The sequence below is a fragment of the Hippocampus guttulatus genome, chromosome 12, assembly GCF_054856545.1.
Source record: "Hippocampus guttulatus isolate MCC_2025c chromosome 12, RoL_Hgut_1.0, whole genome shotgun sequence".
NCBI lineage: Eukaryota > Metazoa > Chordata > Actinopteri > Syngnathiformes > Syngnathidae > Hippocampus > Hippocampus guttulatus.
Genome location: NC_141272.1, coordinates 20,187,414 through 20,202,320, shown reverse-complemented (window position 1 = coordinate 20,202,320; position 14,907 = coordinate 20,187,414). Strand labels below are relative to the sequence as shown.

General features: G+C 42.8%; 1 protein-coding gene across 1 annotated transcript in view; it reads left to right on the top strand.

The window, feature by feature from the left end:
* The first annotated feature begins 1,210 nt into the window (after positions 1–1,210).
* The window catches only part of LOC147197779 (protocadherin Fat 3-like), a 56,716-nt gene continuing 43,019 nt past the window's right edge, over positions 1,211–14,907 (top strand). The window contains exon 1 of the mRNA XM_086125775.1: positions 1,211–4,490. Within this exon, the coding sequence (XP_085981901.1) occupies positions 1,211–4,490 (3,280 nt within the window). The remainder of the gene's footprint in view (positions 4,491–14,907) is intronic.

The following is a 14,907-nucleotide window of genomic DNA, read 5'->3' as shown; positions in this document are numbered from 1 at the left end:
TTTGTCACAATGAGTCAAACGAACTGTTTTGGATGGTTTTTGGGGGTGGGTTGAGGTGTCACAGGGCTACCTCACACTTTTGTCTGTTTTCTTGACAAAGATGGACTGACCTAGTAAAAGTGACAGACTGCTTTCAGACTCCACTCACAGAAAAGTCCTCAAAACGCCTCTCTTCCCATTCCCAAACCCCACTTCCAATCAAGCTCCTCACTGGCTGAAGTTGATATTCTGATGACAGTTTAGGGTCAGATGAAAATTGCAGGGTGCTTCGTCTTTATTTCACTCGTGTAGATTCAAGGCTGACTTGCCTGAATGATTTGACTTGTATTTAAATGTTGGCTTTGGAGTCACTTTGCATTGTTTCCACAGAGGTGGTTTTTGGCCAGGCATACAAAAACCAAACATTCAGAGGTCAAGAACCTCTTGTGCAAGACAATAAAATGTTGCTTTTGTAACAGTAATATATACACTATATGTGACTGAGAATTGTATATTTGTGCTTGGCAATATGCTAAGTATACTTTCTTGTCCCGTCCATATCTGGATCGCTTGTGGTGAAAAGTGCCAAATCATCAAGTTGCAGACCAGTGTGGCTCTCCTTTGACCGCAACATGACATTTACCAGATCAGGCTTGTCTTCCACAGACTAGCGTTGCACATATTTGTGGTTGGTTGCATTTTTTTTTGTTCTCTTCCAAAGAGAACATACTCTGAACACATTAACTTAACTCCTGGTTCAAAACCATATCCCGTTACCTCTGGCGTTATCACATGGTTTGGAGTCTACAGTTTCGGCATATTTCAGGAAAAAGATTATGATAGAGTCGTGATGAAGGAGCCCATCATTTGGTCCTCCGCAGTTATTTTCTTCAGTGTTTGTTTTGGTGACGTTATACTTATCTTGCTAGCCATGTAATTATTTTGTTCCTTCTCAAACCACCTGTGGTTTTTATAAAACTTGCAATTGATGGTCATTGTTTTGCACCCACAACATGATGATGTCAGACCTCATTTTGGTTCTCCTTCTCCGCACATCCAATCAGTCCTGTGGTCGACTGGATAATTAGTCGCCCATGAGACTAAAGGGTTCAAAGGTCAAACTATGGTTCCGTTTGTTGCAGTAAATCTCTCTCACTAGGATCATCTGTATTTTTGTGTTTCAGGATGGAGTGATGATGGGATGGATGTGAATATGGGCCAGTGGGCAGGCATGCGTGCCCCTCTGCTCGGCCTCATCTTGCTGCTGCTGTTGTTTCTCTTCAAACCGCCACCCTGCTGTGGCCAGAACACCCAAGGGGCCCCTCAGAATACACCTCATTTTGGATTCACTCATCCTGTGTACCATGCCACGGTCTATGAAAATTCAGCCGCTCGCACCTATGCCAACAGTAAAATTAAAATGGGCATCCACTTGGCACAGCACTCCTGGGAGATTCGCTACAGAATCACATCAGGAGATGATGAGGGTTTTTTCAAAGCCGAAGAGTATGTGCTGGGCGACTTCTGCTTCTTGCGCATAAGAACTAAAGGCGGGAATGCTGCCATCTTAAACAGGGAAATTCAGGACAACTATGTTTTGACAGTCAAAGCCTCGATTAAAGGAGAGGCGCTTCTGGAAACCTGGGCTAAAGTCAGCATCCAAGTCTTGGATATGAATGACCTTCGACCGCTGTTTTCCCCCACCACTTACTCTGTCACCATAGCAGAAAGCACCCCGCTGAGGACTAGCATAGCACAAGTTACGGCTACCGATGCGGACATCGGCTCTAATGGGGAGTTTTACTATTTTTTCAAAGAAAAAAAGGAGTTTTTTGCCGTGCATCCAACGAGTGGTGTCGTGTCCCTCAGTGGAAAGCTCAATGTTGAGGAACAAAGCCGGTATGACTTAGAAATCCTGGCGGTGGACAGAGGCATGAAGCTTTATGGCAATAATGGGGTCAGTAGCACGGCCAAACTCTTTGTCCATGTCGAACGTGTGAATGAGTATGCACCCCTCATAAAGGTGATCACCCACAAACCCTCTTGGTTTGATAAAAACGCAGTATATGCCATGGTTACTGTTGAAGACCCGGATGAAGGTTTAAATGGGGATGTCGACTCTGTGGTCATTGTTGGCGGAGACCTCTCTGACCAGTTTTCCATAGAAAGAGCTAATGAAGGCGAGTTTGCCATCAAGGCTTCCGAGACACTTAACTGGGAGACTTACCCATATGGTTGTAACCTCACATTGCAAGCTAAAGACAGAGGAAACCCACCAAAATTCTCCGCAGTCAAAGTTGTCCACGTCGTTGTTAACACCCAACCAACGGGGGACATAAAGTTTGAGCGGGAGTTTTACGATGTTAATTTGAGTGAAATAGCACCACCAGGGACAATTGTAGAGGCTGTGAAAATAAAACCAGAGCCAGATGATGCGGAATATATCTTGACACCCTCTGCGGATTCCGCATTCTTTCAAATAAATACTATGACAGGTGTCATCTCCACCACTCGCTGGTTTACCCAAATGACTCAGAATGTCTTCAACCTGGAGATTTTGGAAATTGATAGTGAGCTCAAAGTCAAAATGCAGATTTCTATTGAGGATGCCAATGACAATACACCAACATTTACTCAGTCCTTTTACAAGGCTTTTGTCAATGAGAGTGTATCGGTTGGGACCACTGTATTAACGGTTTCCGCGGTTGATGTGGATAAAGGAGAAAATGGATACATCACTTACAGTATTTCCAGTCTTGTGACACTGCCATTCAAAATTAATCAGTTTTCTGGTGTCATCAGCACCACGAAAGAGTTGGACTTTGAATCATCTCCGGAGAGCTTTATGTTTGTAGTCAGAGCATCTGACTGGGGCTCACCTTACCGGCGAGAAAGTGAAGTAAATGTTACTATTCAACTGGAGAATACCAATGATAACCAGCCCTTGTTTGAGAAAATAGCATGTCAGGGTGTGATCTCCAGAGACTTCCCAATGGATGAAGTGATTACCACCATGTCTGCAATTGATATAGATGAGTTAGATCTGGTCAAATATAAAATAATTTCAGGGAATGAATGGGGGTACTTTGAGCTAAACGCCGATTCAGGGGTCCTTGCATTGAGACGGCCCTTGGGCACCGCCAATCCAAAGAATGGTATCTTCAGTCTCAAAATAACCGCCACGGACGGTGAGAATTTTTCTGATCCCATGTTTCTTAACATTTCTCTTGTTAGTGGGAAATCTCCCCCGAAAGGTTTTAATTGCAAAGAAACCAGGGTGGCTCAAAAATTAGCAGAGAAATTACTGAAAAAGTCAAAAGCCGGCAACAAACCCAAAATAGAGGAAGGTTTTATTGACCTTTTTTCTGTCAATCGGCAAATGCCCCAGTTTGAGAGCTCTTTCCCTGCTGATATTTCTGTTGTAGAAGATCTAAAGGTGGGCTCAAGTGTTTTCCAGATAAATGCCTACGATGGGGACACTGGTTTCAATGGCCGGATTCTGTACTCGATTGCAGATGGCAATACAGATAGCTGCTTTCGAATTGAAATGGAGACAGGTCTTATCCGTGTCTTTCTTCCCATGGATAGAGAAAAGAGAGATCGTTACCTCCTCAACATAACTATCTATGACCTCGGCCTGCCACAAAAAGCCGCATGGCGATTACTCAGTGTCTACGTCACGGATGCTAATGATAATGCACCACAGTTTTTACAAAAAGTTGGTTATAGAATCGTCATACCTGAAAACACAGCCATAGGGACGGATGTCATTCAAGTGGAGGCCACTGACAAAGATCATGGACTTAATGGGGAAGTCTCGTACTCTTTTTTGACCAGCACCACCCACTTTGGTATCAATTCCACAACTGGCATAGTGTATGTTGCTGGACAACTTGACAGGGAGTTCAGCTCTTCATTTCATTTGAAGATTGAGGCTCGAGACATGGCAGATAAAGGGAGACAGAGGTTTTCTGTAACCTCTTTAAAAGTCATACTGGAAGATGTTAATGACTGTCCCCCACTTTTTATCCCAAGCGTGTACAAAACAAGGGCTCTCGAGGATCTCCCGGTTGGAACAGTTGTGGCCTGGTTAGAAACCCAAGACTTAGATCTGGGTTTGGGTGGCCAGGTCCGCTACTCTTTAGCCAATGACTACAATGGATGGTTTGAGATAGACAAAGCAAGTGGAGCGATTCGTCTGACCAAGGAGTTGGACTATGAGACACAGCAGTTCTACAACCTCACCGTTCGGGCCAAAGACAAAGGAAAACCAGTATCCCTTCTTGCTGTCACCTTTGTGGAGCTAGAGGTCCTGGATGTTAATGAAAACCTCTATGCACCATACTTTTCCCAGTTTGCCTTGTCAGGATTAATTAAAGAAAACGCACATATTGGAACTACCCTTCTGCAAGTCAGCGCTCAAGATGAGGATGATGGCAGAGATGGAGAAATCCAGTACTCTATTCGTGATGGGAGTGGAATCGGACGATTTGCCATTGATGAGGAAACAGGTAGGTTTTATTTTTTCTTTTCTTCATCTTTTGACAGGCTTGCCTTGATTTATTTTTTTAATTTGTGAATGAGAAATCAATATGTGGAAGAAAAAAAACACTCATAAGGGCTCTATTTGTGTGCCCTGTGCTAGTAATCCTTGCACAAGGATTGGTCTGAATCTGCGCCGAGGCCAGCGAGACCAAGTTTTGTTCTTCTCAGCTTAGTGCGATTATTGAAAACTGGCATTTTGCTTCGTTGTGGGTGTGGACACAGCCAACTTGTAAGCAGAACTCTATGGTCGGATGACGTTAAGTTGGCCAGGGAGATCACAGATCTGTGAAGTGGGCACTTTGAGACTGCTTTACACACCAATCGATTGTGTATGTGTGCAAAATGAAGGCTTACACCGGCACGGGAATTTAACTGCATCAGTTTATATGCTCAAATACATCCGCATTGTCTACGAATATACTGATTTAAAAAAACAAAAACATTGCCTAAACACTGCGCCTACCCTCTATGTAAACATCACATGAGGAGTTGTGACTAAATTAAATTAAAAATAACAGCAAAACACTCCTCGATTGGATTGCACATTGTACACTACTCCAATCATTGTGACATACCGAGAAACAGTGTTTAACTCGGTTTTCTTGTCCCTAGGTGATGAACAAGAGCACAGTAAAGGTTAAGATTGATTGCCCTTGTTAACCGAGCTGTAGCAGGCCTCATAAATCAGCTCCAAGCTGCTGAGAAACCCTATAAATGCAATTACATCTTAAAACAAAAATTATCCTGGTGTACACACACAAGCACTCCCATTAATGCATCTAATTCAGGCTGCTGTGTAAAATACAATTCTGCATGAATAGAATCATGAACTTGTAATGTGGTGTGTTCACAATGTGAAAAAACTTTTTTGCTCACTGTCATCGATAAACTTTTTATTGTCGTTGAGGGGATCGTACATCGAACTGCTTCATGAATGTACATATTGTCTTTAACTGCTATACAGTGATATGCATAAGTAGGCCTCACAGGAGTGGGTGTTAGGGTTAAGGTGAAATTTGAGTTGCGCTTGGAGTGTCATAAAGACAGACTTTCTGGCTAATTTATTTTTAAAGACATTTCCACAATCCAAGATGGGTAGAACAAAATACGGAATGTTGACAATGGAGACAAAGCCATTTTTTAAAACTTATAGTGTGATTAAAAATCAAGACTCTGAAAGGTTGAGACTGGTGACCATAAAAACATGACCTTGAATAAGACTCGGTTGCCCAATAGAATTGTCCTCCATCCATAGTTTATTATTGTGGGTCAGATAGAAATTGTGTTTGAATTCAAATTCAATTCAGAAGGAAAAATTAATATCTATTTTTTAATGTTGGCTTGATTGAAAGTCACAGATGCTATTCTTATATGAAAAGTTTTCGGGGTGTCAAAGTGTCCATCTTCTAGTTCTGTCTATCTATTGAGAGAGAAAGAGAGAGAGAGATTCTGGCTCCGGCTCTTGTGTGGAGTTTACATGGTCTCCCCGTGCCTGCGTGAGTTTTCTCCAGATACTCCGTTTTCCTCCCACATTCCAAAAACATGCATGGCAGGTGAATGGAACACTCTAAATTGTCCCAAGGTGTGACTTTAAGTGTGAATTGTTGTTCGTCTGTGTTCCCTGCGATTGGCTGACAACCAATTCAGTGTACTCCGCCTACTGCCTAAAGACAGCTGGGATGGGCTTTAGCATGCCCGCGAACGTCATGAGGATAAACGGATTAGAAAATGGATGGATGCATGATGGATGGAAAGTGAAAGCACAATTAATGGTTTTGACCGTGTAAATACTTTAACAGTAGAACAGGTTTACAAACATTATCTTCCATACACTTTAAGTGTGGTGCATCTCCTGCCTGTTTTCCATCCGCCCTTAACAAAGAAGTACCCTGCTCAGTAAAACAAAACAAAACAATGGACAAACAAATTCAAATGCAAAACTCTGTGAATTGTTCTCACATTCGTTCATAATGCTTGGTGGAGGTCCGCACTCAATGGCATTCTCGTTTTTATGATAATTACAGCATTGCAAAAACAACAAATGTAATGATGCCTCAAGAAATTTGCACAAATTTGTATGCTTATTTTATGGCTACTTTTTACGGATTTTAGATTTTGATCTCTCTATCTATCTTTAAATTATTGTATTTATTTTAATTAATGTCAAGAAAGAATCAAAGAAAAGAAGTTATTGAACATATAGTCTAATCAGTCGATTAATCATTTTAAGTAGTCAAGTGAGTGCGAATTTAACATTTTTTTCGGAATGGGAGTCAACTTTACCTTTAGTCAAGGGGATGGTACAGGATAAAAAGATCACGAGAGCAGGTTTATCCATTAGGAAAAAAAATAAACATCTTCTGAGAGTCCATGAGGAGAAAGGGGGCAACAAATTGTTCAATAAATGAGTAAAGTGCACTTATTTGTTTTTTGCTTTTTAATGTAGCTGACCTCCAAAATGGTAGTCATTCTGACTTGGTACAGAAATTGATTTTTTGGGAGGACGTGGGATGGGACGAAAGTGAAAATACAGTCCTTCGTCACCGTCTACTGTGAATACCAGTAGTTATTATTTTTATTATTATTTTGAACACTAGTTCGATGCAAATGAGGTTAAAGAGTTAATTACAATGCTCTCACCGTGGGTCACAAGTATCTCTTTTTTTATTTGACAGGTTCTGACAGTGTTTCTGTTATTACAATAAATGTAAGATATAAGATAAGATAACCTTTATTTGTCCCACACTGGGGAAATTTGCAGTCTACAGCAGCAAAATTGGGGGCTGGGGGGGGACAAAGTATTTCATTGCACAAAATAAATGTTTCAGAAAAGAACTGTGCACAGTTCAATATCAAAAAAAAAATCTTGCACATAATAATAATAATAATAATAAACATATCATAATATATATTAAATATTAACACAAAACTATATCCATGAAAGCGTGTGTAAACACAAAGACAAAAAAACTTTTATTTATTATTATATTTAACAAATGATTGCGCTGATCTGAACAGGTGGGTTTTTAGTGCTGTTTTAAAAGAAGAGGAGTGACTGAGTCTGTCTGAGGTGATGAGGGAGAGAGTTCCAGAGGGGGAGGCGATAGAGAAGCGTCTTTGTCCACAAGTCCGGTGCGTGGTTTGGATGGGAGGGGTGAGGAGCTTGGCATGGGCAGAGCGAAGATTGCAGGGGTGTTGTAGTGAAGGAGGTCAATGAAGTGTGTGTGTGTGTGGGGGGGGGGGGGGGCGGGGGGGCAAGGTTGTGAATGGCCTTAAAGGTGAGAAGAATTTTAAACTGGGGAGCCAGTGTAGATGTTGGAGGAGTCGGGTGATGTGTGGGAGTGGGTGAGGAGACAGGCAGCAGAATTTTAGATATGTTGAAGTTTGTTGAGAGTTTTGATGGGTAAGCCATAAAGAATTCTATTGTAGTCATCGAGTCATGTGGTTAGAAAGGCGTGAATCAGTGTTTCAGCAACTGCGGGGGAGAAAGAGAGGTGAATACAAGCAGTATTTTTGAGGTGAGAGAAAGCAGTTTTGATGATTGTGGTTGATGTGGGTTTCAAATGAGAGTGGTTGATCAAAGATGACACCAAGGTTATGGATATGGGTAGAAGCGGGAATGGTGGAGCCGGCAGTAGAAAGTGAGAAGTCAGGACAGAATGGGCGAAGTGATTTCGGACTGATGATGAGGATCTCTGACGTGTTGCTATTGAGTTCGAGGAAGTTGGTCTGCATCCAGCTTTTTATGTCTAAAAGGCAGTTGATGATGGTGGAGTGAGTGGCAGCAGTGATTGATTTGGTGAAGATATCGAGGTAGATTGTCATCGGCAACGCAGTGGGAATTGAGACCATGGTGGTGTATAATGTGACCAAGGGGAAGCATGTAAAGGATCAAGAGGAGGGGGCCAAGCAATAAGCCTTGGGGGACACCTTGGGGGACAGGGGCTGTGTTGGACTGAGATTTATTAATGCTGATGAACTGGTGGTGGACGATGAGTTATGATTTTAACCAGGAGAAAGCAGTGCCAATGATGTTAAGGGTGGACTCAAGATGGGTGAGAAGGATAGAGTGATTTATGGTGTCAAAAGCAGCGCTGAGGTCAAGTAAGATGAGAATGTTGAGGGAGTTGGTGTCAGAGGAGAGGAGGCCATTGGTGACTTTAAGAAGTGCTGTTTCTATAATAGTCGACGTGGGTTTTGAGGTGTGAGGTGACAATTCGTTCAAGTATTTTTGATAGAAAGGGGGGATTTGAAATGGCGATAGTTTTGTGGGATGTTGGGGTCAAGACCGGGTTTTTTGAGGACAGGTAGCCAGTTGGTTATGGATGGTGTCGTTCCAGTTGACGTTTCCTGGTTTCATGACTTCTGAGGCATAGGGTGAGAAGCTCCATCATCTGGGTGAGACTCAGAGTAGAGCCACAGCTCCTCCGCTTTGAGTTTGACAGATTAAGAAATCATGTGCAGATCCTCCTTTGCTTGGCTGAATATTATTTTGTTCTGCCTGTTGTCGCATGTGTGTGTGTGTGTGCGTGTGTGTTGACAAGATCTTGAAACAAATATGCAAAGGTATCCTCCAAGGCTAACCTTGCCATGTCATTCATCAGCCCACTGTGTTCAGCAGAATGCTTTTCACATCAAGACTCTTCATCACAGTGTCACCTCTACTGTTTTAGGTGACAGAATGATGGAAAAGTGTGGGTGGCGAGGCTGAGAGTTCATGGCCTCTATATCTACTGTAATTAATTTCTAAGCAGGAGGGAGGGCTGCATCTTTGTCTCCCAACAAAACCAGCTTTGTTGAGAGTCTTGAATGTGAAGCGCAGAGGAACATGGAAACGGGTCACACACTACAAGCTACAGTAAACACTTAATATCTGGCATACCACTGAAGTGCTGATGTTCTTTTATTTCTGCTGGTGTATACATGTTTGAACAGTTTTTAATTAATAATTGCAGCACGTTATTTACGGCCTCAAACATAATGGAATGAAAGTGAAAAATGCCACGATTGTAAGTGTCAGCCCATAATCTTTGTCTAAAAACATAACATTCTACAAAAGAGATGTATTTGTTTGCCAGGGAGAAGACAATCCTGGTGAAGCTCTTCTGTGTTCCATGCACCTCACGCTTCTATTCTCCATGCCTTTACTGTCTGCTTTGCAAGGCAAAAGGAAAACATTTATTTATCTATTTATTGGTTTATTTATTTATTTTTGCAGCCGCAAAGAAGAGTCAAACTTCACATTGTGTAAATGCTATGCAACCATGTAATATGCGCCGAGTCCCCGTGGACACAGAGCAAATCCTGAATATAAATGTAACCAAGAAGTAATATCCTATCTTTCATCAAAACAAGCACGCACACACACACACAGTGCAGAGGCAACATTTTACGATGCTGAGGATCGGAATAACATTGGTAATTATAGCTTGTGGTTGCTCTCGCTGTGCGGTAGCCTACTTGTACATTGTGTGCTGGTCCGGTAATGTTGAATTCTGCACTTGTTGGCAATGAAAGTCATTGTGAAAACGATCGGGGAGCTGAAAAATAAAATACTACTCTGATGGTGATCACCATATTCATGTTTAGTACCAAAAAAAAAAAAGCTAGTACCAGACAAAAGCTTCTTCAGCAAATTTCTGTGACATTTTTCACTCACCAGAATCTGATTTCAACAACTCATGAGAGGATGTCAGTGCTGAGTTGTAAAGCTCATGATATAATTATCTGTAAAAATAATAATAATAATAATAAATAAATAAATAAAATTGTAATACATTTCTGAATGTGTTCATTGACCTCAGAAAACCGAATTGCTAATTCACTGCTGTGGACAGAAGATGGAAGATGAATCTCAGTTTTTGATGTTGATTATGAAAGAATTTGCAACATGTTGGGAGTCAGACAAGTTTCAGCACCCCACGCTCAAACAGATTATGTATTATCCATCCATCCATTTTCCGATCTGCTTTATCCTCACAAGGGTCGCGGGGGTGCTGGAGCCTATCCCAGCCATCTTTGGGCAGTAGGCGGGGGACACCCTAACCGGTTGACAGCCAATCGCAGGGCACTCAGAGACGAACAACCATCCATGCTCACACTCACACCTAGGGACAATTTGGAGTGTTCAATCAGCCTGCCATAAATATTTCGGCTGTAGGAGGAAACTGGAGAAAACCCACGCAGGCACGGGGAGAACATGAAAACTCCACACAGGAAGGCCAGAGCTGGGATCGAACCCACATCCTCTGCACTGTGAGGTCAAGGCGCTCACCACTGGTCACCGGGCCGCCCAGATTATGTATTATGCATGGTATAAACAAATGTGAGCGGCCCGGCAGTTGAGTGGTTAGCGCGTCGACTTCACAGTGCAGAGGTACAGGGTTCAATTCCAGCTCTGGCCTTCCTGGGTGGAGTTTGCATGTTCTCCCCGTGCTTGCGTGGGTTTTCTCCGGGTCCTCCGGTTTCCTCCCACATTCTAAAAACACGCATGGCAGGCTTATTGAACACTCCGAATTGTCCCTTGGTGAGCGCGAAGGGTTGTTCGTTTCTGTGTGCCCTGTGATTGGCTGGCAACCGGTTCAAGGTGTCCCCAGCTTACTGCCCGAAGACAGCTGGGATAGGCTCCAGCACCCCCGCGACCCTAGTGAGGATAAAGCGGTTCAGGAAATGAATGAATCAATGAATAAACAAATGTAATATATAATGTGTGTCATGGGTAGGTAGTAGAAAGAGTGTGTTATGATTGTGAGAAAAGATAACGCAGTTCTCACACACACACCATTTGAAAAAGACACTGACATGCATCTCATGTCAGTGCCTCGTCATAGGAGGACATGGGCTCTCCCAGTCTACATCCTTCCAAAATGCTTTCTCAATGACTTTGTTACTTCATTAATACACACACGCGCGAACACAAACCCACACTGTCCATACCCTAAGGTTCTTTTAAGTGGTGGGCATGTCAATCTGTCAGTCATCATGCTGTCATTATTTTAAGTGAGCCCAGTCCGTCCAAGTCATCGGCCCCATCCAATCCGCACCGAGAACGTATTTAGTGATACTACATCACACGCAGGCACCGCACAAGCAGACACACAGCCAAATGAAGAAAAATAAATAAATAAAACAGTGTTGTACAGTAATCCCTCGTTTATCGCGGTTAATCGGGACTAAAACCACCCGCGATAAACGAAAATCTGCGAAGTAGCGTCCAATTAACATAAACAGGTAAAATATATATATATATGCCTGGAAGGTAAAGGTGACAGTCGTGCCTGTGGTCGTCGGAGCACTCGGGGCAGTGACCCCCAAACTAGATGAGTGGTTGCAACAGATCCAGGGAACAACATCGGACATCTCAGTCCAGAAATGTGCAGTGCTGGGAACAGCAAGGATACTGCGCAGAACCCTCAAGCTTCCTGGCCTCTGGTAGAGGACCCGAGCTGAATGTGGCACGGACACCACCCAAGGGGTGAGATGAGGAATTATTTCACACACACACAGACACACACACGCACACACACAGTGGTACCTCTACCTAAGAACGTCTCTTCATACGACATTTTCAAGTTGCGAAACGCCTCAACAGAAAATATTGCCTATTATTCCGAAAGAAATTTGAAGATATGTAAGGTGAAAATACAGGTTGGGCTGCTACTCACAGCTTCAAGTTTCCTGAACGCAACATAAGTATGTCGCTGCTCTGCCATTGGCGATTACCGAGCATCATCCTGGCACCCCCAGGGGGGGTAAGACGAGGAATTTTATACAGTATATATTTTATTTTTTAAGTCCGCAAACAGTCCGCGGGAAGCTGCAAAACAACAGCGAGTCACAGAGAGCAACATATACAGTACTGTACTCCATGTATATGTAAAAAAAATTTTTTTCTTTTTTTAATATGTTTCAAAAAATCCGCGATGCACTGAACCCGCGATAAACGAACCGTGAAGTAGCGAGGGATCACTGTATCCCTTTTGGTCCCACAGACTGCAATGACATTGTCCCATAATGTTTAGAGTTCAACAATCACCACGCTGTCTGTATGTCTGTTCAATTTATGTATTTATTTATTTTATTTGGATGTGTGTCTGCTCATGTGACGCCCGCGTGTGACCCAGTAAGCACATTCTTAATGCCGATTGGCTGTCTTCGACGAGGGACGGACTGGACGGACTGGGCCGGCCTGAATTAATGATGGCATGCTGACTGACGGATTGACATGCTCACCACTGGTTATTTTACATCAAAATAAGTCCACACTGGGTGTGTATGTTGTCTCTAAATGAAAGGCTAACTAGACTGTGACTGCAATAGCTACATGTAAGCATTGTGTGGTATTGTCTCGTCATAATTTAGGTTTTTCCATTGTAAGTCTTGCTGGATGTCTGTGGTCTTCAGGATTTAGTCATTGCTGTGGGAAAACACAAATTAAGACTCATAGGCTAGTACGAGAGCAACTGCAGTGCCAGCAAACCCCAGAGGGAAGCAGATTAGCCACACGTGGAGCCAGTGGAGTGTGTCATCGCTGTGGAAAGATATAGTCAGGGGCAGTAAATGGCGAGTGATTTTTTCTCAGCAAATAACAAAAGTGAATGGACTGGTTCATTTTTTTTTTTTACATAGATCTTTCTCCATTACATTGTTGTCATTTTGACCCAAGTGATAAGGACAGCAGTAAAAATGAAATGTGTTCCCATATGTCCCTCTTACAGCCCCTTTCAAAAAGGTGTGTGTGTGTGTGTGTGTGTGTGTGTGTGTGTGTGTGTGTGTGTGTGTTCCTGCGCGCGCTGGCCGGATCTCGACAGGCATGTATGAGGGGGCAACCACAAATCTTGAGGGGGGCATTGTGCTCCTGCACCCTTACCGTGTCTAACAGATAAATTCATTCACTTGGACCCGAGTACACTAAGCAAGTACCTACTCCTACTCCAACACACCTGATCCAATTTTTCATGATGGTTTCAGGCCTCGAAAGAGCTTGCTGATGAGCTGATCATTTGAATCAGATGTTGAAGTAGAGAGAGATCTAAAACAGGCAGGATATGGCTCTAGAGGAGCGGTGTCAAACTCGGGTCTTGGAGGGCCACTGTCCTGTATGTTTTCCAAGTCTCCCTGTTGGAACACACCTAATTCAAATGAACAGGTTCAATGTCAGGCTTCCGCAGAGCTTGGTGATGATCTGATCATTTGAATCAGGTGTGTTGCAACAGGGAGACTTGGAAAAACTGCAGGACAGCGGCCCTCCAGGCCCCTGCTCTAGAGGAACCGGAGTTCCCAACCCCTGCCTTAGAAGGGTGTTTTTGTTTGTTTGGGAGAGGGGGTTCATAAAATTCAAGAAATAAAGTCTATTAGCCTTGACAAAACTTCACAGTTCCTTAGGTCTACTGGATGAGACCATTAGGCATGTCACCATGTCTAAAACAAAGGCCCAGGCATCCTGGTATCCTGTAATAAAATGAAAAAAAATAGTAATAAGCAAGACATTAAGACAGTAAAAGGTGGAGCAGAGGAGAGAATATATTTTGGGGGATTTAGTTTGGGGGGGGACAACACTTGAGGGCTAGGCCTCTCTTGCCCCTGCCTAGACACGGCCCTGGCGCTTGTGTGATGACTTCCACAGCGGTGGAACAACTTGACAGACGGGGAAGGGAAGAAGAAGCATGAGTGAATGTTTATGATGTATCTAAACAAACACTCATGCAAATGACCATTAACTGAGTCCGAAAAATAGTGTACATTTTTTTTACCCCATCGAACTATAAAGCGATATAGGACATATTGTGACAGGTCTGCCTACCATGCATGTAATGGAGAAAACTCATGAAAGCACAGGGAGAAGATACAATCTTCTTCAATCTGGAGCCGATATTCAACCCCAGAACCTCAGAACTGTAAGGTAGATGTGCTAATCACTCCACTCTGAGTCATTTGTGTTTACTAATTTGGATTTGTAACAAAATACTGACAAGGAAAAGTTGAGAACACAATTCCCATATGATGGGCACAAGCAAAGCGATTTGTTTATTCAGTCAGTCTGGTTTTGGGCAAGATTCCATTTTGAATTGATATACATAAGAATACGGGACACAGAATTGCACTGTTGTTTTCATCAATCAAATGAAATTGACTAGCTTGTCAGCCAGGTATTGGATAAATATACAAAACAAAATAACAGTCTGTTCGAGAACAGTAGCTGACAAGACAGGATAAGACAATTAAAAATATTTTATTTTAGGAAAACGTGGGAGCCAATTAATGAGCCAAAATACTGCTGTTCACAACCTGCTGGAAACACAGATACTACGGATGGATATCGAGAAGGTTTTGTCAATACAACAGCTCTTAACGATACTGCTAATCGATCCAGTGCCCTAACGG